At 44.5% G+C, this 26,787-nt stretch overlaps 3 protein-coding genes and 1 non-coding gene across 6 annotated transcripts in view; 3 read left to right on the top strand and 1 right to left on the bottom strand.

Annotated features, from left to right (window-relative positions):
* Rad54l (RAD54 like) overlaps positions 1-483 on the top strand; it is a 32,080-nt gene extending 31,597 nt beyond the window's left edge. Inside the window, exon 18 of the mRNA XM_004639174.3 lies at positions 81-483. Coding sequence (XP_004639231.1) covers positions 81-294 — 214 coding nt within the window. The 3' untranslated portion in view covers positions 295-483. The remainder of the gene's footprint in view (positions 1-80) is intronic.
* Lrrc41 (leucine rich repeat containing 41) lies at positions 346-21,946 on the bottom strand. Of its 3 annotated transcripts, none has more exons than XM_004639175.3 (10): positions 21,661-21,946; positions 17,314-17,400; positions 16,520-16,590; positions 7,505-8,648; positions 3,335-3,595; positions 2,395-2,559; positions 2,203-2,301; positions 1,542-1,664; positions 1,174-1,249; positions 346-1,090 (listed from the first exon to the last, which is right to left on the bottom strand). In XM_004639175.3, exons 1-10 carry the CDS (start codon positions 21,857-21,859, stop codon positions 871-873), a joined length of 2,445 nt encoding a protein of 814 aa, XP_004639232.1. In that variant the 5' UTR covers positions 21,860-21,946; the 3' UTR covers positions 346-870. The 3 variants fall into 3 exon arrangements, with proteins under 3 accessions (XP_004639232.1, XP_023579918.1, XP_023579917.1); XM_023724150.1 differs by lacking the exon at positions 21,661-21,946 and adding an exon at positions 21,351-21,615 and having other exon boundaries at positions 407-1,090; XM_023724149.1 differs by lacking the exon at positions 21,661-21,946 and adding an exon at positions 20,945-21,282 and having other exon boundaries at positions 407-1,090.
* LOC111818936 lies at positions 15,119-15,223 on the top strand. Its single transcript, XR_002822801.1, has one exon. It is a non-coding gene; the product is annotated as a small nucleolar RNA U13 (small nucleolar RNA).
* A 256-nt stretch (positions 21,947-22,202) lies between the features above and the next one.
* Positions 22,203-26,787, top strand: part of LOC101591817 (cytochrome b-c1 complex subunit 6, mitochondrial) — a 17,271-nt gene continuing 12,686 nt past the window's right edge. The window contains exon 1 of the mRNA XM_004639173.2: positions 22,203-22,357. Within this exon, the coding sequence (XP_004639230.1) occupies positions 22,304-22,357 (54 nt within the window). The 5' untranslated portion in view covers positions 22,203-22,303. The remainder of the gene's footprint in view (positions 22,358-26,787) is intronic.

Below are 26,787 nucleotides of genomic sequence, written 5' to 3'. Positions count from 1 at the left end.
ATGCATCTGCCATAGTCTCCGAGCCACCTGCACAGCATAGAAATGAGATGTGTAGTGACCTAAGCTCTGTTCTTGTTCAGGCTCCATTGCCGACGATGTGTCAACAGCCGTCAGGTCTGGCCACCCCCTGATGGTTCTGACTGCACCTCAGACCTGGCTCAGTGGAACCACAGCACTGATAAGCGGGGTCTGCAAGATGAGGTACTCCAGGCTGCTTGGGAAGCTGCCTCCACAGCTGTCACCTTCGTCTTCCACCAGCGTTCCCACAAAGAGCAGCGGGGACTTCAGTCATGACCAGCTGATCCAGGTGTAGCTGTGAGAGGAAAGTTACAGGGAAAGGGGCCCCTGCCCCACCATACCCTGCTGAATTTTGTTCTCTGGGAGAAAAACATCAAGAAGGGCTGCGTGATGTTTGCCCAAAATTTATTTTATAAGAAAAATTTTTTGGTTAAAAAAAAGAAAGGAATAAAGGTATGAAAGGGACTGAGGCCTGAGAGCAGTATGGTAAGCCCAGGAGGGAAGAGGCCTGGTAGTGGGCACTCCTACACTTCTCTAAAGCCTGGGTACCTGCTTGAGGGGAGGCGGGAACCCTAGAGCAAGGGGAGGGAATTGTCCTCAGTGATGGTGATAACCACTATGACCTGGCCTAGGTTCCCAGAGGACTAAGGAATGGGCCCAAAGGCTCTAAACCCAGCTGTGGGAATGCTTAGCTGGGCTACTTCAAGGCCTCCAGGACCTCAGTGGGAGGGAAGATGGAAAAAGAGAAAAAAGGTGACAGACAGAAAAGGATAGAATAGATGGTGGGGATTCTGGGCAGCCCGTGCCTCAGCCACTATTAGCTGAACATGGGCCTGTGAGGTATGGGCCCCATCACATGGTGCTGACATAATCTGCAAAGGCCTGGGATGAGTCCCATGAGTCGCTAACCACATGGCAGGTGGCCCGGAGCCGCCGGATGGCTTCCCTGGCTGTGACTGCATCCTGGTCCAGCCAGTTCTGGAAGAGGCGCAGGTGACCAAAGGCTCCACGGCCCCAGCGCTCCAGTCGCTTGGCAAACTCCAAAAGCCCATCTGGCTTGATGCAGTTGGAGCTGATAGAGATGACATGGATTAGATACCCAAAAGCAATTAATCCCTGGCCTCTAGCCCTGTGGTCCCATCTCCTCCAGTGTACCTGATGTCCAGCTGACACAGAGAAGAGGAAGAATCTTCTGAGAAAACATCTGCCAGAGCCAACAGGCCAGCATTTCCTGGAGAGAAGGGGAGAAGTGCCTATTACTTCCACCAGAGCACAGGGAACAAGGGTATTCCAATCAAACTCTTGGCAGAAAAGCCAAGTGGGCCCAGGAGATAGCTCAGTGGCCTAAGTTCCTGTCTAGCAAGCATAAGATCCTGAGTTCAATCCCCAGTGCGCGCACACACAAAAAGTCCCAGCACAAACATCTGTATTCTGATTCCCAGTGGAGAGCTGCCTGTACCCATGCAGATTCTAGATCAAAGGCCTGGCTTCTCGCCCCCTCCCCCCCAGGACTTGGCTCCTACCCAGGCGGTTCCCAGGCAGCCGAAGGCCCTTCAGTGTGGAGTTGCCCTTCATAGCAGCAACCATCTCAGGCAGAAATTGGGCTGGACGCTTCTCAAACAGACGGCAGAAAGAAAAGGTAATCTCTGTTAAGAGAAATTAAGAGCAAATTTGGATGACTGCATTAGGACTGGTGCTGCCCCTCTTGCCTCAGGGTGGCCCTAGCAAGGTATGAAATTTTTAAACCTGGAAAGAGGGAATCTTGCCAAGTTTCCAAGCAAGGCTCGAACAAATTTGGGTTCAAATACAACAAGATTGAGCATAAGCGTTGCTAGAAGGACAATCTGCATAAATCCTCCATTCACATAGATAAGTCTACTGACTTGCAGTAACGGGGTTAGAAAAGTCAGTGAGGGGAGCTTGGTGCAACACATTATCCCCATCCCCCATCACCATTTCTGCCAGCCCATGAAAGGTAAAAAAACTGAGTAAAGTACTACAAAAGTGACTCATCTCTCATGCTTGTAGAGCAGCTAAGTTTTGGACTTTTAGAAGGAAGGTTGTGTAAGGTATATGTCTTTTTTATAGTTGAGGAACCATGGTGAAGAAAGAATAGTTCAGTGAGACGGCAGTGGAGCCACAATGAAAACCCAGGAACGCCCAGGTTCAAGATTAGGAATATACCTTGAAGAGTCAGGTTCTGTAGCAAAAAGAGCACCTCGCTCTGACAGTCAGCCAGATTCATGTCATGGAAGCTCAGCCTCTTCAGGGCTAAGTTGTACTCTGGATGGGAGGAAGAGACCACAGGCCTTAGCTTTCCCAAGGAACACTGTTAGGACCCCACCTGCCCTCCTCACCATTCTGGCTGGATCCTACCTTTGAGTGTCTGTAATACAAGTCCAAAGTCCTGGGGAGAGGCAAAAGTGGCACTGTCCAGGGATAGCTGCTGCAGAGATCCTGAAGCCTTCAGAACAGAGCAGAGGAGTGGAGCTGGCTGGGCTCCTCGCGGAAATCCCATCTCCAGCTGTTCCAGACAGTTTTCTGAATGTGACAGGGAGAGAAGATTCCAGCTGGCTATCTACCATATGCCCAATAGCAAGTTCCAATGTTGACTCTAAGGAAATAAGCTACAAATAGTTTATTCATCTACTTGTCTTATCAGTCACTGTGCTTGGTTCTGGGACTATATTAGGTATGAGATTTGGTCTAGAGGTTTCAGTCCAGGAAGACTTCAGTCACTCACGTGGAGACAAATGTATGCTACATGGTAGGATAGACATACAGGAGCATATAGCAAGGGATCTAATTTGGTGCAAAGCTAGCCATGGTAGTCCACGCCTGTAATCTGTAGGATTGTTACGGAGTTTTAGACCAGGCTGGGCTACAAAATGAGCTCAATGTTAGCCTGAACTGTGTAGGGAGACCTTGTCTGAAAAAAATTAAAAAAAAAAAAAATTTTTTTTTTTTTTTAAATGTAGATTCAGGTCCCTCTTCTGGAAACTAAACTGCCATGGTCACCCTCTGGACTTACAGTGGTCTGGGCCTTACCCAGCCCAAGGTTCTAGAAAAGAGTTGTAGCCTGTAAAGATGAAGGGGGCTGAGGAGATAATTAAGTGGCTTTAGTGCCTGCCTGGCAAGCACAAAGTCCTGAGTTCAATCTCTGGTAAAAAAAAAAAAAAAAAAAAAAATGGTTCCAGGTGAGCCAGGGATGAGTCAAAGCAGATCTGAAGTAGAGATCCTTCCCCATACCAATACAGTTGCACATCTGTGTAGAAACTCAGTGTGTGTTTGCATGTACACAAGCACGGTGCTTCACCTGGTATCTCCTCATCTCCAATTATGTGGCTAGGGGCCCCAGCGTTCCCTGGCACAGCAGGGTTGTCTCGCTGACTTGGATGGTCAACACGGATAGAGAGAACACGCAGCAAGGGCAGGGCTCGCACGATGGCACGTGTCAACTCCAGGATGGGCAGCGGTGAGAATAGGTCACTGAGATGTAGGGCACGGAGGCGACATCCAGCCTGGCCTGACAGGGCCCTCAAGCTGTCCAGCAGGCGGAAGATGTTAGAGCCCAGGCCTGTGGCAGGAAAGATTAAATCATTCATGTCAGCAGGAGACAACATTCAGAGACAATTTCAAATATTTCTATTGATAATGCTTGAAAAAATCTCGAGCTTTTTAAAAAAGTTTTCTCTAGATTACTCATGTGTATGTATTTTGCTTTTCTCTCAGGTAATCAGACCACTGACATTCTAATGCCTACTGTATTAGGTTTTGCCTTCAAGAATTATCAGGGCAACACATGGCTATCCAGAGACCGATAGGCCCAGAGAACAGCACAGGTCTCCAGACTTCTGTGTAGTATACTGAAAAAGCTGGATCATAAATTTGAAACCACCCTAGGCAACTTAGAACCTGACAGAAAAAAAGCCGAGTGTGGTGGTACGTGCCTGGAATTCCAGCCCTTGGGAGGCTGAAGCAGGAGGATCACGGAGAATTTGAGGCAAGCCTAGGCTACATTAGTGAGTCCAAGGCCAGCATGGATTACATTGTGAGACCATGTATGCCAAAAGAGTAGGGGTGGGGGATTGACTGTGATAAGAGCACTCCTGGGTTCTATCCCCAAGACTGAAAAAGGCTGGACCTTGAAGGAAGGAAAATTACGACAGATAAAGGTTACAACTGTTAAATGGAAGACATAAACAGAAGGCTTATTTCTAGATGGAGGCTTAGGAAACAGCTTTAGAGGGTATGAGAATCAAGTCCACATTGTGGAAAGTCCTAAAAGTGAGACTAAAGATGATTAAATCAAGTCATGGGGAACACCTGTAAACTGCAAAGGAATGTATCAGTGACCTAGAGGGAATATATTAAGATTCGCTCAGTGGGAATGAAGCAGAGAAAAATCACATCTGAAATGGGTGATTTAGCTTTGTATTACCTGATAAAAACATTAGGAATTGGAGAGGCAAGGTATAATGGAAGTACATTAGTGCTACAAGATAAGCACCTAACATCTATTCTGGCTTGTATCAGTAAAGGTGTTCCAGCTGTCCTGGAATACAAAGGAGAATCACTAGCAAAAGAAATAACAGAGAGGCCTGAAGGAGTGGCTGGTTTTATGAACTGAAAAAAATACAGACTATATAAAATTTAAAGGTGGAAACATTCAACTTAAAACCATAGAGGTTGGGGCTGGTGAGATGGCTCAGTGGTCTAAAGCACCTACTTAGAACAAGCTTAGCAAAGCACAGGGACCACGGTTCAATCCCCCAGCACCACATGCCAGCCAGCCCTGCCCCCTGGTGGGCTGAGCTGGCCACACACACACACACACACACACACACACACACACACATAAATAAAATTTAAAAAAAAAAAAACATGGAGGCTGGGGAAGACAGCTCAGTAGAATAAGTGCTTGCCTGGCAAGTGCAAGGTCTTGAGTTCAATCCCTGGAACTGAGAAGGAAAAAAAAAAAAAACTATACAGGGAAGCAGAAGGGAGAACATGAATGACCCTATAAGTATAGTGAAGGAAGGCATGGAAAAGTTAACTAGATGACATGGTTATTTCTACATATTTAAAAGAATGCTTATGCTGTACTGCAGATGGAGTCAGGAGGAACTGTTGACATGATGGACTGAGGAGAGGAGTATAGGTATCCTGAATTAAGGCTGTAGACAGAATAAATAGAGCTGAAAAATAGAAAAACATGACCTGGTGATTAGAGGTAAAGACAATTTTTTCTTTGGGAAAAATGGTTTAACTGTGATGTCACTGAAAAAAGGATCAGAGTGAAGGTGTGTCAAGGTTAGAAGTCTGGTAATCAGGTAAATGCATCAGGGAGTTCAGGAGAAAGACTGGGATGTCATAATTGGAGAGTTTAGCATAGCTGGCCACTTAAGCTACAGGAATGGGTAAAAACCAGAAAGGTTATGTAAAGTGGGAGAACTCTAAGGAACTGAACTTAAGAGATAAGATCACAAGTGGTGCACACCTGTAGGGAAGCTCAGGTGAGGATGGAGGTGAGTTTGAGACCAGCCTGGACCTCACAGTGAGATCCTTTCTCAAAAAAGCAGAGCAAAATAGGAAAGGAGATAAGTAATGTTCAAAAAGGTAGAAGTTTCTCACTAGTGAAAGTTTTTTTTACAAAGATAAGAGCATAGAATAAGCAATTCCCTGGCAAGTACAAGGGCCCGAGTTCAATCTCCGGTTCCGCAAAAAAGAAACAGATAATAGCAAAGCTGCCAAGTTTATGTAAGATGAGGATTTTAAAATATGTTGTCAGCCTGAACTACAGAGCAAGACTTTGTCTCAAAAAATATATATACACTGTATCTAGTAAGTCTGGAATAAGCTGTGAGTGCAGCACATGACAAATGACTTATGCTGGCTTGTCTTTTGTGGAACTTTGACTGAATCTAGGGCCTTCACACTGACCTGCGTCCCCACTCCCAAATTATTTTTGGCCAGGTGTAGTGGTAATCTCAGCATTTGGGAGACTAAAGCAGGATTCCTGGGTTACATAATGAGTTTGAGGCCAACCTTTTCATTAAATTTTTTTCTTTTTAAAATATTTAGTGGGCTGGAGAGATGGCTCAGTGGTCTAAAGCACCTACTTGGAACAAGCTTGGAAAAGCACAGGGACCGCGGTTCAATCCCCCAGCACCAAATGCCAGCCAGCCCCGCCCCCTGGTGGGCTGAGCTGGCCACACATACACACACACACTAAATGTTAAAAAATAAAAAAATAAAATAAAATATTTAGTACAGGGCCTCACTACACAGATAGGACTCGTAGTGACGCCGATTTTCAGCCTCCCAATCACTGGGATTACAGGCATGTGCCACACCTGTCTCAGCATGTCCTGGGGGCAGGGCTGGCATGGCATGCCAGACATCAAACCCCAGCCTGTCTGCCCAAGCAGGCACTTTAATCCACTGAGCTATCTGGCCGACCCAAAATTATTTTCTTTTTTGAAGCAGGGTTTCACTAAGTTGTCCAGGCTGAAATCAAACTTGCAGTACTCCTGCTTCAGACTCCCAGAGTGTGAGAATTACAGACATGTGTTATCATGCTAATATATCAAGAATACTTAAAATATGCCATATATACTTCAGAGAACATATAATTACAAGGAGGTATGGATCTGGAGCACAAGTGGAAGAATTAGCCTTAAATAAAGTGTTCTCCATTGTGAAAGAAAAGATGGATGCAGAAGCAGGAATGTTGGTGGGCTGGTTAACAAGTTGAAGGCGTTCATATGTGATGGCTTCTATTTTCTTTGTGAAGTAGGTGGTCAGGTAATTTGCTGAAAAAAAAAAGGATTAGAGGTGGCAGAGTAGGAATGATGTTGGAAACAGGTTGGTGACCCTGAATGTATTATAGGCACTGTTTGCACAGTTATGTGATTTTCTGCAGTAGTACTTAGCAATTTAGGCAGGTGGTTTGGGTTTGCCTGAAATACTAGCTGGGCACTGGCAGGTGGGAAAGAAAGACAGGTCTTCTTGCAAGTGGCTGGTTTGAGGTTTTTTTAAGTTCCATACCTTTTCATTTGGACAACTGTTTTGATATGATAGTCTAGTGCAGTGATGACAAACCTTTTAGAGCTTTCACTGACACAAACAGCCCTCTTTGGCATGTGAACTATAGGTTTGCCACCACTGGTCTAGTGGGATTTAATCCCAACCCTGGATGGGTCTATATACATGATACTGTCCCACATAGCTTTGAATTGTCTCTCCTATAACTCGTTGACTTATTTCATTGCCTCTAAGGAACCTCTGCTTCTACCAATCTAGCCTACAAAATTTCAGTTTCTCTCCTAAAACTGATGGCTGCCATTTTTTTTATGAGCCTCCTGCCCTGCCCTGTGAGGCACAGAACCACATCTTCAGCTTTTTGATCATATTCCAGCTCCCCTGTCAGCACTGAGTGCTGTTATGAGATCCAAGCCCCATCTTGCCCCTGCAGGGTGCTCACCATTGTAGGAGAGTGTGAGGCTCTCCAGAGACACCCAGGAGCTCAGCAGGTGGCATAGTGTCAGAGCTGCCTCTGTAGACAGGGGAACTGTGAATAGCTCCAAAGTGGAGATGCTACGGAATCTTTGGGAGGCTTCCAGGGCCGGAAGCCCCAGGCAGCTGGGATCTGAGCCATCCAAAGCTCCACAAGCCACTTCACCGATCTCCATCTCTTCACCATCTTCCTTTTCACCAGCCACAATAAAAACAAAGTCATATAGGTCTTCAGACTCTGCACCAGATCCCTGACAGACACGAGGACCCTTCTTCCCTGTAGCTCGTTTGAAACGCTTTAAGGGCTTAGGTTGTGGGGCTGAGTTAGCTGGAGCCCTTTTGGATGAGGATGTGGAAGAGGAGGCAGAGGCAGAAGAAGTGGCAGCCAGAGTAGAAGGTGGCTGCTTGGTACCAGAAGCCTCATGGGAAGTGGCTGGAGGGTGCAGCCCTCTCTCAGGGTCTGTCCCGCTTGCTGTCAGGCTCTCTTGTGTGCTCCGGCGTGTCACTCGAGTGGTGGGTGCCATTCTGGGCATCTGCTTGGTTTCACTCTTCCTCCGGGTAGCCATCAAGGCTGCAGCACAGCGCTCAGCAGCATCCCGGCGAGGCCGGCGAGAGCCCAGCAGCAGTGACCCTTCATCTCGTGATGTGGCTCGGCCTCTGGAGGCTTCTCCACAGAGGCGGCAGGGTGGCCCACCAGGGCCTGGCTGCCAGAAGCCAGCGCTCATGGTAAGGATAAGGATGAAAAGGGCTGACTCAGGCACAGGCCAGGAGTACAGCGACACTTGGCTGACAGCGCCATGGTGAATGAGCTGATGCAACAGCTGCCGCAGTGACTGCTGAGCAGCCACATCAGAGAATAGCAGGTGGCGGAACTTGAGGGTGTGCAGGGAACTGGCCAGGGTCTCCAAAACCCTGCGGTTGGGCTCAGCCACTAACTCGGTTGCACCCTGCAGCATGTTGCAGATGGTGAGTTGCCGAACATGGCGGGAGCTATGCAGAAGAGGTGAGAAGCGCTGGTCGCAAAGGCGCTTGTCAGAAGACACATCAATGGTACCTCGTAGAACATGGGAAAAAAAGGCTTCCATAAACTTGGCTCGCCAACAGGTCACACTCTGAAAGCAAAGAACATGCCAGATAGCTGTAATGTTCAATTTCCTTTGTCCCCTTTCCTCTTTGTACGAGTAGGAAGTCATTTACTGAGCACTTGTGACCAGGCAACATTTTAAATTATGCAAATTCATTTAATCCTTACATCTTTGAGATGTATGTTACTATTAGTTTTATTTTACAGGCCAAGAAAATAGGTACCCAAGCGGGTGAATAAAAAAATTTGTTCAGCTTTCCCTTCTGTAAGGCAGTGCTACTGTGCATGCCTGAGAAACATGACAGAATTTGTATTCTTTGTATATCAAGTGTAAAATTTTATTTTGATGACTTCTGAAGAGTGAAAACTTTATTTTCTTTGTCTTCCTCAACTTTATTCTCTTTGTCTTCCTCATCTCTCCGTGCTAGGAGTAGAGCCCTGAGCCTTAGAATGCTAAGCAAGCACTTCACCCACTAAACCATACCTCCAAACCCTCCCAAGAATCATTTCTACATTCTCAATGTTCTCAAATTTTTTTTTTTTTTAAAGTATTTTTGAGAGAGGTCTTGCTGTGCAGTTCAGGCTGGTCTTAAGCTCACTTTGTAGCCCAGCCTGGTCTAAAACACACAATGCTCCTCCTGCCTCAGCCTCCAGAGTGCTATGATTACAGTTTTCCAGACCTAGCTATCAAACTTTTTTTTTTTTTGCAGAACCAGGAAGTGAACTCAGGCCCTTGCACTTGCCAGGGAAGCACTTATTCTACTGAGCCATCTCCCCGGCCCCAGTTTTTAAAAAATTTTTAATCTTTCAATCCCCGGTTCCAGGGGGGAAAAAAAAAAATGTGTTTGGTACAGGGTCTGGCTACACAAAACTCAGTGATCCTCCTGTTTGCAGCCTCCCCAGTGCTGGGATTACTGTTGTGTACAACTATGCCCAAAATCGGTTGCTCCATGCCCAGAGGCAGGGCCGGCGTGGTATGCAGGACTGAGGATTGAGCCCCAGTCCCTTCAGTTGCCTAAGCAGGCACTTAGTCTGCTGAGCTATCTTGCCAGCCCAAACGTTTTAATCAACTGACAAAAAAATTCGGACTTGAAAAAAGAAAAAAAAAGATTATCGCACAGGTAAACAGTAATCAAGATTTGAACAGGAAATCTAGCTTAAGACCATTCTTTTGCCATAGTCTCTCACAACTGAGTCTGCTTTGTAAGTTGTTTTTTCCAGAACCTAATCTTCAACTTTTCAGCCCCTTAAGACCTTACACAGTACTACTACTTAGCTTCCTGACTGTTCTGTGTTCCTTTTATTTCTCTTCATACTACTTTGTATTCTGTGCAAGGCAAGTCCACTGAAGTTCTTATAAAATGTTCATTAAATTATTCTGTTCAGGTCAGTCTTTATTTTGGTGGCACCGGGGATTGAACTCAGGCCCTTGTGCTTGCCAGAGAAGCACTTACTCCACTAAGCCTCTCCCCAGCCCCTGATTAAATTATTCTGCTTCAAACATCCTATGTCCTCCCACAGTCCAGAGTCAGGTTAAATTTCTTCCACTTGGCACCGAAGTCTTTCCACATGCTGACTTCTGCTACCTGAGAAGCACCCCCCCCCCGGGGGGGGGGGGTCAGACCTCTGCACTGAGCCACAATCCTCAACCCCTTTGTTGAGTCTTCCTGTGTAAGTTCAGGCTGAACTTGACATAGCTCAGGCTAGCGTGATACACTATGGCAGTCTTCCTGCCTCAACTTCCTTAGTATTCGACCACAGTGTGCTGTTATACTCAAGATTTTTCTTTTTTTTTAGTGGAACCAGGGATTGAACTCAGGTCCTTGTGCTTGCTTATTCTACTGAGCCATCTCCCCAGCCCCTTTTCTTTGGTTCTGAGACATTTGTCTCAGTAAGTGGCCCCAGTCAGGCTGGGACTTGTGAGCCTTCTAAGCCACACAGGTGTGTGTTATCACACCTATTTCCCACATCTTGATCATGGAGATGCTTTGATCTGGCCAAACTGGTCACCTCATGACCTAAACCTTTCAGCAATAATAACACCTCAGATAAACCTCATTGATTATGGTACTGCCACTGTGCAGTTCTCCCTCAGCCTGAGTGCTGAGATTACAGGCAGTGCCACCATTCCCAGCTACACTTGAGGGATTTAGGCATTGGCTTTTATCCACCTCTGGCAAAAGTAGCATTCCTTTTGCACTAGCTATTTCCCTAGCCTCTGCCTGCTGTGATAGTAATTAGAAAAAAAAATTTCATGCTTGAGCTACATGCATGGCAGCAGCAGAGAACAGTCTAGCTTCCAAGCAGGAGGCATTAGGGAAAAAAGAAAAAATAGCTTGGATTCGGAACTCTGCTCAACATTTTGCAGTGCTAAGAATTTAACCCAGGGCCTTGTGGGTGCTAGGCAAGTGCTTTTATCACAGAACGACATCCCTAGCTGCTCTGTTCACTTTTCTCTTTCTGAGACAATGTCTCACTATGTAGTTCACACTGGTGTTAAACTCACTATGCAGCCCAGGCTAGCCTTAAACTGGTGATTTTCCTGTCTCAGCCTCCAAAGTGGGTTCAAACTTGTGATGCTCCTACCTCAGGCTTCCCCAGTAGTACTGGGATTATATGTCTGCCCTATCAAAAGAGGGCTGCAGAGTGACTTTGTGTTAACGTGGGGAAATGAGACACTGCCAGTGAGGTGAACTGACATTTGCCTATCAACACTGTCCTTGGCCCAACTTCAGTAGATGGCAGTTTAGGAAGTGATGGAGCAAAGGGAACTGTGTGTACACCCTAGGGAGGGTGACATAGTTCTTTTTGCTGGGATCTTGCTAGTCTTAAACTTGTGGCTGAAGTGATCCTGCATCAGCTGTAGGTTTGTGCCTATAGCACCAAAAAACAATTATAAACTATACATTGTATGTTGAGTTTTCTGATAACAAATACTATGTTCAGGAAAATAAGCAAACTCAAATTCACTGGAGTATGTATGTATACATACATGTAAATAGCTGTACACATTTATTTTTGCAACATGGGGACTATTGAACAATTTCAAATGCTTAAATGTTTTTTTTGAAATGATCTATAATTATTTTGAAAATAATCCATTATTAACACTCCTCCTATTGCACATTTAATTATTTATGGCCTTTTGGTATTAAACTTTGCTATTATAAGCATCTAGAAATATTTTTGTGAATATCTCCATTCTGTGTTTGGTTTTTATCTCTTGTGTACAGTCCAGGCTAACCTTGAGCTTGCTATGTACCTCCTGGCTGGCTGCATACTTGAGATCTTTCTGCCTCAGCCTCCTGAGTGCATGTGCTACCACACTCAGCTTCAAAAATATTTTTTTTTCCCCTAGTACTGGGGATTAAAATTAGGGCTTTAAAACTTGTTTTATTGGTTTGTTGTTTGAGTCTTCCTGTGTCATCAGGGCTAGCCTTCCATTCACTACGTAGTGCAGGCTACCCCTGAACACTCAGTGATCCTCCTGCCAGGGCATTCTGAGTGCTGGGATTATAGGCATGCACCACTATGTCCCGCTGAAACTGAACATTTTTCAATTCTTTGGAGATTTTTGTATATTTGTGATTTGTCCAAATCTTTATTTAATGCTATGGAAAATTTCATCTTTTTCTCATTCTTTCTAAATTTTTGTTTTGCAGATATTTTCTCTCAGCTTATATATCTTTGTTAGTTTTTTGAGATAGGGTCTTGCTTTGTAGTTCAGCTTGGGCTTGAACTTGTAGCCATCCTACTGCCTTGGCCTCCTGTATATATCTTTTTATATTTTTATAGTTAAATAAGCACATATGTGCTTTTTCTTTTTTCTTTACAATGCTGGCAATAGAATTTTGCATGGTATGTAAATGTTCTACCACTGACGTGAAACTTTTAGCCCCAAATTTTCTTCCTTGGTTTATTCATTAATAATTAGTACTTTCTCCATCCTAAGATTAGCTATCAATTCATTTTTATTCTTTTTTACTATTAAAAAATAATTGCTTTTTACAATTTGATCCTTAATCCATATAGAAATTGCTCGAGCATGTTTTGTTTTGTTTTTTTTTAATTTGGAAAGCCGTTTATTACTGAGCTCAGGGCCCCCCAGTCTGCTCTCATGCAGGAGAGGACCGAAAGGCCGCTCGAGCATATTTTGAAGTAAAGCTCTAAATTTTTTTTTTTTTTGTTTGTTTAGTTTTTGCGGAACTGGGGATTGAACTCAGGCCCTTGCGGTTTCCAGGCAAGCACTCATTCTACTGAGCTATCTCCCCGGCCCTAAATTTTTTTTTTTTTTTTTAATGGTTAACCAATTGCTATAGAACCATTTATTAAATCATCCTTTACTTCACCACTACTTTGTCACCAGAATATCTATTGTATTATACAAGACTCTTATATATGCCAGTACCACAATGTTTGAAATAGTCTTGCTTTACAAGAAGTATCTCTTGGACCTAGCACAGTGCCTGGAAGTGAGCAGGAACCCAATAAATAGGTTCCCCTCCACCTTTTGTGGTCTAGGGGATGGAACCTAGGTCATGCATGCTAGGCAAGTGTTTTATTACTAAGCAATACACCAAGACACTCAGTAAGTATTTTTGAATTATGAGATAAAGGTTGTTATGTTGCAAAAGTGGGAAGCAAAAGAAAACTGGAGTAGATAATGTTCTTAGGCAGGACCTCTGAGTGACTGTTTTGCCACCAAGTGTTCTAAAATGCTTTGAACTAAGATAACAACATAGAAAAATTTTGTTCAGAAAACTTGACAGTTTTGGTTTTTTTTTTTTTTGAAGGGGACACAGGCTTTGATGGAGCTATTATTATTATTATTATTGGCGGAACCGGGGATTGAACTCAGGCCCTTGTGCTTGCCAGGGAAGCGCTTATTCACTGAGCCATCTCCCCAGTCCCCCAGAAAACTTGAGATATGGCAATCTAAGTGCTTGCCTGGCAAGTGCAAGGACCTGGGTTTGATCCCCCGGCACCACATGCCATGCCAGCCCCGGCCATGTTGGCCACTGAAACCAGGTGTGGTGGTGCACGCCTATAATTCCAGTGCTAGGGAGGCTGACATAGGAGGATCACTACAAGTCCAAATTGTGTAGTGAGCCCCTGTACCAAATAAATGCATAAAATAAAAGATTTTTTAGAAAGAAGAAAGCTTGAGATAATGTTGAAAAAACAAAGTTTTCTCCAAGAGTCAGACACAATTTTCATCACCTGCTGATCAACCATGCTGATTGTGAACACTGGGACAAAGTGAATCTGATTTGAAGATTGCAGAAAGCTGTTACTTTTTTCTAATCTTGCATTCAGTTTTCCCCACAAGGCCCAGTGTCTGAGGATTTTATTGGGCCTCAGTAGCCCTGAGCTCCAAGGGCTACAGTTCAGATCTGGAAGTGAACAAGCTGAAGGATATGGAACTGAATGTCACTAAACCCAGTATAGTACCAGAATTAAATCTCCAATTAAATCTTTTTTTTTTTCTTTGTTCAGTTGGCCTTATTTATCATATAAAGACCAGTTCAAGAATACTTCCTAGGTTAGGAAATCAAGTCTGCATCTTTTTTTTTTTTTTAATATTTATTTATTTTTATTTATTACATTTATTTATTGTGTGTGTGTATGGCCAGCTCAGCCCACCAGGGAGCGGGTCTGGCTGGCATGTGGTGCTGGGGATCGAACCGCGGTCCCTGTGCTTTGCCAAGCCTGTTTCAAGTAGGTGCTTTAGACCACTGAGCCATCTCTCCAGCCCTCAAGTCCGCATCTTGTACAGCAATTAACCACTAAGAAGATTGTATGCAGTGTGTTAATTATTGAAACTGTCCTACCGATTTGATTTGAAACTGTCTCATTGCTATTTGTTTATCAATAAAATTATGTCAAAAAAAAAAAAAAAAAAAAAGAATACTTCCTAGGGCTGAACAAATAGCTCAGTGGATTTAAATGCCTACAAGCAGGTGCAGGGGCCAGGGGTTCACACCCTGGGCCTGCTGTGCCTGCCCCATCCCTGGGGTGTGCTGAGACGACAATCGAGGCTGAGCATGGTGGTACATGCCTGTAATCTCAGCTCTTGGGAGACTGTAAACAGGAGAATCAATACGGGTCCCATCTAGCGGTGAGACCCTGTACACCCTGTAGATCCTGTCCTAAAATATACATTAAAAAAGAGGTGCTGTGGACATGGCTCAATAGAATAAGCGCTTGCTTGGCAAGTGCAAGAGCCCAAGTTCAATTCCTGATTCCGCAAAAAAAAAAAAAAAAAAAAAAAATACTACCTAAAACAGACTTTCTTGCTCCTTTTTTCCCTCCATCACACTATTTATCCTATCATCACTAAAAATCTATTTGTAGATTTCCTTATTAAATTGGTAAGTTTTTTTATTTTTTTTTTATTTTTTTGGCAGAACCGGGGATTGAACTCAGGCCCTTGTGGTTGCCAGGGAAGCACTTACTCAACTGAGCCATCTCTGTGGCCCCCTAAATTGGTAAATTTTGATCCTTCGGTTCATGAGCGTGATGACTGGGTGTTCATGTCTTATAATGCATGAGATGTGCCTTCCTCAAACCTTGTTACAACATGGGCACATTATCCGTCTGACATAAATAAATAAATTGGTAAATTTTTAAGATTAGGTAGTGTGTTGCGGTGGGGGGGGAAGATTAGGAGCCCAGGGACATAGCTCAATAGCACAGCACCTGCCTGGCAAGTGCAAGGTCCTGAGTTCAATTCCCATTACCAAAAAATAAAAATTAAAAAGGTTAGGGAGTATGTATTACTTTGGAAATTTGGGATAAAATCTGGTATGTGGATTGAGTTCATGTTTATTGAATTAAATCTGTTCTGTCATCTAATAATGGAGTAGCTAAGGAAATTCTGCTTAAATAAGAGCTCCAGTGATTTGTATTTGAAATTGTAACTGGTAGAATCTTATGGCTAAAAGGAGCCCTAATGTCATCCTGTCAAACCCCTTTTAAAATGCTGAGATCCATGTATAACACCCTTTTATCAAGTAGTTATCCAAACTCTCTTTGAACACTTGGTAATGAATGGGAAACGTGTTATCTCTGGAATTAGCTTGTTTCATCATTAACAATTAGAGTTTAAAAGCTTTACCTTAGTTTAGCAAAAATGTATCTTTCTTTAGCTTCCACAGAGAACAAGTCTATGAATCTCTCTTTCATGTGATAATCATTCATCTATTTCAAGGCAGTATATATTTCCCAAGTTGTCTCTGGAATAATATCTTGTCTTCCAAATGTGATGCACATGATGTGGCTTTGACTTCTTTCTCCATATTCCAGGGATATAGCGAGGTAGATTTTGTCCCGCTTGTCTTTCAGCCTATATTTGTATTTGATCATATAGCTTAGGTTCTCACTATGTAGTTCAGGCTGGCTTTAAACTCAGTAGGTAGCCCGAGCTGGCCTGGATCTCATAGTGATTCTCCTACATCAGCCTCCCAAATGCTGGGATTACAGGTGTGTGCCTCACACCCAGCCTAAATCATGTTTATATAAGTTATTGCTAAACCTCACCCCCTTACCCATAAGCCATGCATTTGGATTCAGTGAAGAGTTGATCTATTCTGTTAACTTCTCTGTTAGATTTGAGCATTGCTCCAACTCTGTCAAGAATTCTAGGAATTCTGGATCTGCTATTCACTGTGATCATACCCTTCTCTGTTCTGTGTCCCCTGAAAATATGGTGTGCACACAAGTCAGTTACAAATGCCAAGTGAGCCAGAACCTCATGACAATACATCTGAGCCCTCCTTCCAAATCAATTCCATTTCTGTCCTGTACATTTACCTTGCCAGTTGCCAGCTTGTGTTTGGGTGTTATTCTTGTTTTCACTGTGCAAGATTAGGCTAGTTTTACCTGGTACTTTAAACTTACTTCCAGACTGGAAGGTCTTGTCTTCATCAGCTCATCCCAGAGTCGGCGCCAGATAGCCTGAGTGGAAAGGCCTGCAGGGAGAATATCACACTTACTTGGCTGCTTGTTGGCCATTATAAGCGAAGTACATCAGCCTTTCATCTTGTGCTCTGGCTTTACAGGAACAATATGGGCAGAATAAAGAGTCCTATCTCTATAGACAGACTGCATGGGTTTGAACATCAAACCTATACTCTAATCTTGCACAAGTTAAATAATTTCTTTGTAGGGACAGAGATATAGCTCAGTGGTGCAAGCGCCTGCCTGGCAAGTGCAAGGTCCTGAGTTCAATTCCTGGTCCCAAAATAATAATTTCTCTGTATTTCAGTTTCATCTGTAAAATGCCGTTAATAACTATCTCCTAGGGTACTTGAAAGGATTAAATGAGTTTACAAGTTTCTCTGAGTAAACAGGACAATGCTTAGCACAGCACATTAGGGTTAGATAAATGTCAGCTATAACACTATCAAAAGAGTGAAGAGAAATAGGTTTGGTAAAACAAAAAACCAAGATTTGTAAGATGTGGGTTCTAGTTTTAGCTTTGCTATTAATAATGGCATGCCTATTTTTCACTTTTATCGGAATGATTGTATCTTGGTTAATGTTTCATAGGACACTGTAGGGAATCATAAGAAAGTAGATATGAGAATACTTTTTGAAAGCATGAAGTTCTATTGGGGCATCAAGTGTAATATTTACCTGAAGAACATCATGGTGCCTTCCTCACAATCACCAAGAGACAGAAAGACACTCACCTTTCTTGAGGGCAGTTTCCTCAATCCTCTCCAAGTAATATATATTGAGCAGAGGTAAGATGCTTTGGAGTATTGGGCCTGGGAGGGCTACAAAAACCAAAACACAATGTTTACTTTTCCCCCAAGAGTTCCAAGAATTACATACTCTACTGGAAAGGAAAATAGAAAGGCAAGTTTCTTATTTGACAAAAGTAACCTAGAGAAGCTAATATAAATCTGTTCCAAACTTTGGTTTACTTCAGCTATAGCAGGTGGAATTTCAAGAGTAAGGATGAGACAATGCCACAAAAGAAGCTGAAATGCTTCTTTTAAACAAACCATTTTCCATTGAAAAGGTACTACAAAATGTGACAAAAGCATCATAATCAATCCACCCTACTAACTTCAGCTCTCTTTTGTCTTCTATACTTAAGTCACACTAAACTTTGTTATTTACCTAACATATTATGCTTCCTTCTGCTTTTTTTTTTCCATTTGTACCAGGGATCAAAACTCATGACCTTGAGCTCGCCAGGCAGGTTCATCTGCTGCTGAGCTATCTCCCAGGCCAAACATCCTTTTGCCTTTGTCAAAAGGTAATGTTATCACTTTCAGCATATCAACTACTTATCTTTCAAGTAGAATAAGGCTTTTATTAAGCCTTTCTGAACTCCTTTCCCAGCTTCCAGATTGATCACTTTAATATTACTGGGTCAGCACTATACCCTGAACTATAATTTTCTATAAAGAATGGAAGCAATTCATCTGTATACTTTAAATATACTGTATCTTAAAAAACAACCAGTTTTTGCTAACCTTTTTAGTTCTGAGAGGGATTACAGTATTATAGCTAAAGGGTTTAGTCTCTAGAGTTGGACAAATCTGAATGAAACCCTGCCTGTGAGTTCACAGAAAAATTATTTAACCTCTTATTATTTAACCTCCCCCCGCCCAAACCAGGGATTGAACCCAGGCCCTTGCGCTTGCCAAGGAAGCGCTTATTCTACTGAGCCATCTCCCCAGCCCCTAACCTCTTTAAGCCTCAGTTTCCTCAATTTGAAAACAGAGATAGCAATGACTATCTCATGATAAATGATGATACTAAAGATTAAAGGAGAGCATGCTAGTAATTTGGTTAAAACAATTCCTGGCTACAATAGGCTCACTAAATATGTTTATCCTGTCAGTAGCATCTCTATCCTATGAAGAACAAGTCTAAGATTTTAGAGTATAGAAAAACTTGTGCAATCTGTCTTTACTGAATCTTGACTAACAATCTTGAGTTTAAGAGTCTAGTATATTTGTACATTCAGTGTACCTGCTGAAAGTATTCTTTATGCATCTGGATTAATGCTCTCCTTGACCTCAGCCTCTGCACTGCTCTTGGGGATGACATTCTCCTCAAAGCCTTTTAAAGGCCCACTGTTACATTTAAGATAAAGTTCAAACTCCTATTCAAGATATAGTAGACTTTATTCTACTTAAGTTTCATCATTCTGCCAGTCTGTGCTACATAGGTCAGGGCCAGCCTGGTCTTTGGTAAGTTGGTAAGGTGCGGTCTCAAAAATTTTTCCCCTCAGGGGCCAGGGAGATGGCTCAGTGGAATAAGCGTTTCCATGGCAAGCATAAGGGCCTGAGTTCAATACCTGGTTCCGCAAAAAAAAAAAAAACTTAACTCAGTTGGAAAAAAAAAAAAAAAAAAAAAAAAAAAAAAAAATTCCCCCTCATTGTCCCCTTTCCTTCTGCCGCTACTCATTCTTCCCATCCAACCTCCTACACAAAGTAATGTTACTTCTCTACCCCAAGAAATGCTTCCTAGTAGTCCATATTGAGACCTTCCTCCAAAATAGCACTATTTAGCAGGCTTTTTATGTGGCTCTTTTTATTATTATTTTATGTATTTAGTACAGGGTCCCACTACACAGATTGGACTCATAGTGATCCTGTTTTCAGCCTCCTGAGCGCTGGGAATACAGGCATGCCACCATGCCCAGTCTCAATCACTGTCTCAGTGGGAGCCAGCATAGCATGCTGGGATCAAATCTTGGTCCCTGTGGCTGCCTAAGCAGGTGCTTTAATCTGCTGAGCTGTCTGGCTGGCCCTTTACTTGACAATCTTCTAAAAGGCCTCAGCTAATTGAGCTTTTTCTGCATGACTTCTTGGTCTAAGCCTACAGGAGATCTTTCTCCCCTATCTCTTCTCAATCTGGACAGAAGCTTAGGCTGCAATAATGGTTGAGATACATACTGCAGTGGTGGTGGTAGTAGGAACAAGGGTTAAGAGTCAATACAAAAAGAATTTCTTCCAGAGCCTTATACTCTTTTCCTCCAATTTGTTCCCCTTAGTTTAGATAGTCACAGGAATTCTCATCCCCTTCTAACCCCAAACTGCTCTTAATTTCTTTTTCTTTTTTTCTTTTTTTTTTTTTTGAGATAGGGTCTTGCTATGTAATTTCACACCACCATGCCTGGTCCTCTCTGTTATTTTTAGACAGTTCTTTTTCTCTGCTTTTTTCCAGCCTATACCTTTCTTTAGTGCTTCCTTTTCCCAACTGGAGGTCATACCCAGTCCTGTCTTCTAGCTAGGAGTAGCATCCCAGAAGCTCCAGGTAGATACAGCCAGACACCAGCCATCTGCCTTCCACATTCACAGAACTTTTCTGAACTCCTGCTCAACTCCACTGGCACATTTTCCCCATTCCTCATGGGTCTGCTCTCCTATTCCAAATGTTGGCACAAAGCCTCTACAATCCCTTCCCCACTTCTAATTGTCCTCCGTCCCCTACTACTACAATGGCTTGGGCCTCCTCAGTATTGGTGACTCTGGCCTACCATCCACCACTAGTGCTTGCTTGATCATTCTCCAAGGCCTTGATCACTCTTCCAGAGCCTCAGTCCTCCAAACTGTAGGGCCTTTTCCACATACCATCCTGTGATGGTGGACAGTAATGCAAACCCCGGGGCAGCAAGCTTTTACTCTTGACCTGCCTGGGGCCTTGTCCAGGCAAGGACGCGGCCTGCCCCCCACCCCCACCCCAGGCCTCCTCTGGAGCTCCCCTCCCCCCATGCCGAGGCCCAGGGCCTGCCATCCTGCCACCTTTCCCCCCCAACCCCGCGGCCTTCCCCCTGGGGCCTGGCCTGTCGATCTCCCCCCATTTCAGCCTGGCTCTGAACCCCAACACCATCACACCACCAGTTTGTCAGGCCTGAGGCCTTATCCCTGTTGCGGTCAGGCCTGAGTTGCTCAGTCCTCACCTTACCCTTTCTCTCTGGAACGCAATCCTTACACGACCGACCCATTTCCTCCCTTAGCCGCCAGGCCGGCCGGACAGACGGCATCCATGGGCCCGGCCTCCCCATGCCCATCCGCTGCAGGCCTCCCCTCCCTGGCCCACAGCTGACCTCCGGGCCATAGCCCAACTATTGCTCTCACCCTTGCCCGCCACTTGCCTGCGGTGTTCGGCCCGATCGCCCTCCAGCCCGACCCGCTTTGCTCCCATTCTGACCTAGGCCTCCTCGTCGCCACGCGCCCCTCCCACTCCGGCCCGTCTGTCCCGGACCCGGCGCCGTCGCCCGTGTGGGGCCTCCCGGGCCCACCGGCCGGCCCGTGGTGCAGGCCTTCAGCGCTGCCGAACAGCCCCGGGTCCGTGCACCTGCTTTCTCCCCTCCCTGGCGGTTCGGGCCCAGCCGAGCGGCCTCTGGCGCTCGCTGCCCTGCCGGTCAGTCAGTGGCCAGACAGCTGGGCAGCAAGGCCCGGGCCGGCAGACAGGCCACGGGCCGCGAGTCTCTCGGCCTCTCCTCCAGCCCCTCGCCTCGCTCTCCATCCGCGGCCCCGCCTCCGCCCGGCGACTCGTCCTCCTGAGCCCCAGCACCGCCGTGCGTCCCTCGGACACGCGAGGCCCCGGGCGGTCCGACAGCTTAGGTGGCCGAGGCCGTCCTCCTTGCCTCGGGCCGGGCCTGCTAACCTCGATTCCTACCCCCGGCAGCCGGCCCATCCCTGCCTGTCACTTCCACAAACGAGTGGCTGCAGCCCAGCCCGACCGAGTGTCAGTTCGGTACCTGCGGCTCCGGCCCGCCATCCCGGCCTCGGTCGCCTGGGCCCGGCCAGCTGTACCCCGGCCCAGGCCTCCTGGCCTCACCCCCAGGCCCCCCGGCCAGGCCGCGATGCGAGTCCTCTTGCTCATCTGATCTTGGTCTTTACCCTGTACAGCACTGACAGTCACCGAATGCGTGCTGCGACCCAACAATTCGGCTTCCAGTGCCCCGGGCTGGGCCTTGCCCCGGGCCTCTCGGCCTCGCCCCCAGAGCCCCCTGGCTGCTGGGCCGCCCCCGCTCGTTACCACAGGTCACCCCTCACCCCGCGACTTACCCCACACCCCGCTCTCTAGAACCCCCATATGGGCGCTCACCGCCCGCCCGCACAGCTCGAACAGGGCGGGGGGAGCGCTGGGGCCCGAGGCCGAGCTCTTCGCTGGCGCCGCCTCCCGGGACGTGGCCTCCATGGTCGTTGCCGCCGCTACCTCACAGAACCAGCAACTCCGGGCGCGCCAGGCCTCGGGCGCCGCCATCTTGGGGAGGTGCGCGAGCCCGAAGGTGGCGCTCGCGGAACGCCATCTTGAAAAGGTCAGCAGTTAGGATGGGTCCATAAGCGATATAGGGAGGGATGAGAAGTGTGCTAAAGGACCATTAAAAGCATTAACATATTTTTCAAGTTATGAGGATGTTAATATTTTACATATAATCTTAGGTCAGTATACTTGTGTCTGGAGTGACTAGAGGAACGTTTCTTAGCAAAATGTCCGTAGAATTAAATACAAGTTTCCCCTACCATCTGCCTTTAGCGGTTAGTACATGCCAATCCGAGGAGGTGTTCGCCGACTGCGACTAGTATGCCGCACTTCCGGCCAGGTCGCCGGATATCCGCTGAGTGACCCTTACTAGTCCTTTTTGATCCTGAAGTGGAGTAGCTGTCGGTCTTGCTGTTAGCATTTAGTCCGCAAACGTAGCCGGACATGGGACTGGAAGACGACCAGAAGATGCTGACTGGATCCGGAGATCCTAAAGAGGTAAGACGAGGCAATCAAATCAGTCCGGTCCACTGCCCAGAGGCCCAGGACATTGCGCAAAAACATGCCCCTGGGCCTTTCTAATCTGGGATTTCGGCTGGGCTTTGAAGGGTCAGGAGAGCTGGTTCCCGCTATTGTTCCCCAGAATTGGACAGGTGACTTGGGTAGGCAGGGAAGTAGTAATTGTCTAGTCCTCGGTTTGCCCATTGTATGAATGTGGTGAAAGCGAAAATGCTGTACCAACTAAACTTGGGTAAGAGTAGTAAAGCATCTGTTTTCAGTCAGTCAGGTATTCTGAAGCCCGGGTTTGAGAATTTTGTGGCGCGGAGTTAGTCCTTGGCCCTGTTTAAGACCAGAATTACGCATCCATGGAGATTATTGAGTGCTTTTATGTATACTAACTCACTTAATCTATATGATATTTCTGTGAGGTATTGGGTACTCATTATTATTGCCATTTTAGCAGTTGAGGCAACAAGCATAGAGAAGTTAGATATGTGAGCAGTCATAGCTCACAAAATGGTGTGGTCCAGGCCGCATGGTTCTTTGGACTCTTGAGGTGCTACACAGCCCTCAAAGCTATTCGTTTTTTGTTTTCAGGCTCATTTCCTACTTATTCATTTGTCCTTCGCTCACTTCATGGCAGCCATTCTGGGTTTATGAGTTGAGAATAGTTGGAATCTTACTTATCCCTTAATCCTTTCTAGTCTTATATAAGTTTTCAAAAAGAAATCAACAAAGGTTTACCATAGCAGCAACGCACAGAAAAAAATTAGTCTGTTTTATTTTTTGGTACCGGGAATTGAACTCAGGACCTTGCACTTGCCAGGCAGGTGCTTAGTTTTAGAAATTAAGAGAATTGGGGTATTTGCTGAAGAACCCATAATTTGGGGGGATTAAGTCATTTCATTCAGGATGACCTTGGTTTTTCCACATTGGTTGAAAATTTTACATCCTCCCTTCAAATCCCAGCACTTGGGAAGCTGAGGCAGGAGAATCTCCTGGCATTAAAATCCAGCCTTATATTTGGATTTATAATGCAAAATGAGGGGCCAGGGATGGCTCAGTGGCATAAGCGCCTGCCTGGCAAGTGCAAGGTCCTGAGTTCGATCCCTGGTACCGCAAAAAAAAAAAAGAATCCTATAATACAAAATGATCAGTTTTGTACTATTGCTAGTAGGGAAATGTTATGCAGGATACTAATTTCTGGTTTCTTGCCTCAGGCATAATGATTTTATTGTTTTTTTTTTTTTTTTTTTTTTTTTTTTTTGCGGAACCAGGGATTGAACTCAGGCCCTTGCACTTGCCGGGGAAACGCTTATTTAGCTGAGCCATCTCCCTGGCCCCAGGCAAAATGATTTTAGTTTCTAAAAAAAAAAAAAATTTGTGGGTGGGTTTACACTGAACACAGGGCCTCAAACATGCTAAGCACATACTTTACTAGAGTTGTGTTCCATGTCCTGCTTTTAGTACTTTTAGGAAAACATTTTCAGTACAAATTCTTAATGAATTTTAAAAGATAGCTTGTTTAATGAAAAACTAGAATTTACATTCTAAATAGCATCTTCATGTTTATGAGAAACTTTTACCAATTGTTAGAATAAATAGCACCAGTTACAATTGAACTTTCCCTATCCTGGCACTTTTAGCTTGTGTACAGGCTGGTCCCTTTCCTGATGGTAGACAATGAACAGAATCATATGGGATTTTGAAAACAGTGATTGTTGAACTTATAGATATCTGCATACATAGGCAGGCAAACGGTTGAGATACTGGTCAGGCTTTCCTATGCCCCATATTTACGCCTTTGCTGATGCTCCTATGGGTTTTTTTTTTTCTTTTCTTTTCTTTTTTTTTTTTAATGATGCTCCCTGTGGAAGAAAGACCAAATTTGAGGCTTTGCGCCTGAATCATAAGTAAATATGTAGGACCTCATGTTTACAGCCTCATCAGTGTAGTTGTACAGACCTTTGGTATACTTACCTATCGATCTGAAAGCCAGAAAGCAGTGTTATGGTGATCTTTACATTTATTTGATTGTGGTCAGAAGCCGAAGAAGCGATCATAGCCATTTTCAGTTAAGCTCTGGCTAAAGAACAGTTTAGGTTTAGCCATTTTCATATTGCAAATTCCAGTTCAGAGTTTAGAAAAAAAATAATTATTTTCCTCTCAATGTGTTTTGAGAAATAAAGGCTAAATTTAGCTATTTCTAGCAAAATAGCTAGAACTTAACTAGAGTCTAGAGCGAATACTTGGGACCAGGGAAATAGCTCAGTAGAATAAGCACTTGCCTGGCAAGTACAAGGTCCTGAGTTCAATCCCTGGTACCACCAAAAAATACTTTAAGCTCTACAGGTCCCATGTAAATCAATAGTCTGAATTTTTATAAGAAAATGTCAGGCCGAGGAGATAGCTCAATAAAATAAGGTGCAAGGGCCTGAGTTCAATCCCCAGTTTTGAAAAAAAAAAAAGAGAGAGAGAGAGAAAATGTCCAACTAAGATTTGTTGTACCTAAACCAAGATTACTTCCTTAAACTCTCTAAGTGTAATGGGTGCCACATATATAACCCTTCCTTTTCTACTGTAAATTTTTACTCTTGCACTATTAAGTGTAATAGTAGCCAGTGTGCATCTTAGTACCTTTCCTTTTTTTTTTTTTTTTTTTCAGAACCAGGGATTGAATTCAGGCCCTTGTGCTTGTCAAGGAAGCACTTATTCCACTGAGCCATCTCCCCAGCCCCTTAGTACCTTTCCTGAAGGATGCAGGAAGCAATCCTGCTCTTTACCCACTTGATGTGAAAAGGCATGGTGTGTGCCCCTGTCCAAAAGCATCAAACCAGGATTTACTGCCACATTATCCTCTGTGGAACAGTTTTTGAGTATGTTTACCTGAATATCCAGTATACTTTCACTTCAGCGTTTGCTGAAAAGTTTGCTTTTAATTTTTTCTTAGAAGTATCCCAGTTCAGGACAATGGTACACGGAGGAAGTCAGAAGCAAATCATGGGCCGGGGAGATGGCTCAGTAGAATAAGCGCTTCCTTGGCAAGTGCAAGGGCCTGAGTTCAATCCCTGGTTCTGCCAAAAAAAAAAAAAAAAAAAAGCAAATCATTAGATTACTCATTCATGAATGTTAAAGAAGATCCATTGGTAAAATGAATGTTTTCATAACAGAAAAGTGGTGAGTGGGGCCAGGGACATGAGGTGGGGCCAGGGAGATAGCTCAGTAGAATAAGTACTTGCCTGGCAAGTGCAAGGGCCTGAGTTCAATCCCCGGTTCTGCAAAAAAAAAAAAAAAAAAAAAAAGAAAGAAAGGAAAAAGAGTGGTGAGGGTTGGGCTGGAGAGATAGCTCAGGGGTCTAAGTGCTTGGCAGCAAGGACTTGGGTTCAATTTCTGGCACTATATGCTGTGTTTGCCTGGAAGGGCTGGCCACTGAAACCAGGTGTGGTGGTGCATGCTTGTACTCCCAGTGCTGGGGAGTCTGAGCTGCATAGTGAGACCCTATACTAAGTAAATAAAAGATTAAAAAAGTGGTGAGGGTAGATGATGATGATCATGATGATGAGGACAACAACAGCTTTGTGGCCATGTGAGCCAAAGTTCAATGACAGTGAAATGGAGCAAGATTCAACTGATATAGACACAGGGAATGTGGATTCATATGATGAAGAAAACAGCAATGTGAGTACATATTTGACTAGTTGGAATGTTGTGAGAAATGGCCACACAACCAAATGGAAGGATCCAGTATTAGAACAAGATACAAAAATATAATGAGGATGTTGGCATTGGTGAAAGGTATTGGACAGAATGCCTGCACCGCTATTCAGTGTTAGAAATTCTAACAGACAAAACTGCGACAAGATGCTGTGAAATACATAAAGGCTCAAATGCAAGTAAAATATTCTGGATATATGAATAGCCAATTAAAAGTATTCATTATGACACCTCACTAGCTGAACTGGAGGCATTCATAGGTCTGCAATACTTAGAAGGAATTTCTCATGGTGATTGAAGGAATGTGAATGACTTATGTAAAAGCATTGGGTCAAAATATGATATAAAAATCAGAGTTAGACATAACAATCCTAAAAATTTATATGCTTGCCTATAATCTCAGCATTCAGGAGGCTGAGGCAGGATGATCATGGAGTTCAAGACCAGCCTGGGATACAAAGTGAGTTCAGAGCTAGTGTGAACTGTATCATGAAACTGTCTCAAAAAAGTCCAGGTGTGGAGCGAGCAGGAGACTGTCGACTGCAGTAGCGGAGCAATGCCTAAATCAAAGGAACTTGTTTCTTCAAGCTCTTCAGGCAGCGATACTGACAGTGAAGTTGACAAAAAGTTAAAGAGGAAAAAGCAAGTTGCTCCAGAAAAGCCTGTAAAGAAGCAGAAGACTGGTGAGACTTCAAGGGCTTTGTCATCTTCTA

Source organism: Octodon degus, unplaced genomic scaffold, assembly GCF_000260255.1.
Source record: "Octodon degus isolate 3935 unplaced genomic scaffold, OctDeg1.0 scaffold00107, whole genome shotgun sequence".
NCBI classification, from domain to species: Eukaryota; Metazoa; Chordata; class Mammalia; order Rodentia; family Octodontidae; genus Octodon; species Octodon degus.
The sequence above is the reverse complement of the archived record's forward strand: the minus strand, read 5'-3'. Positions and strand labels throughout refer to the sequence as shown.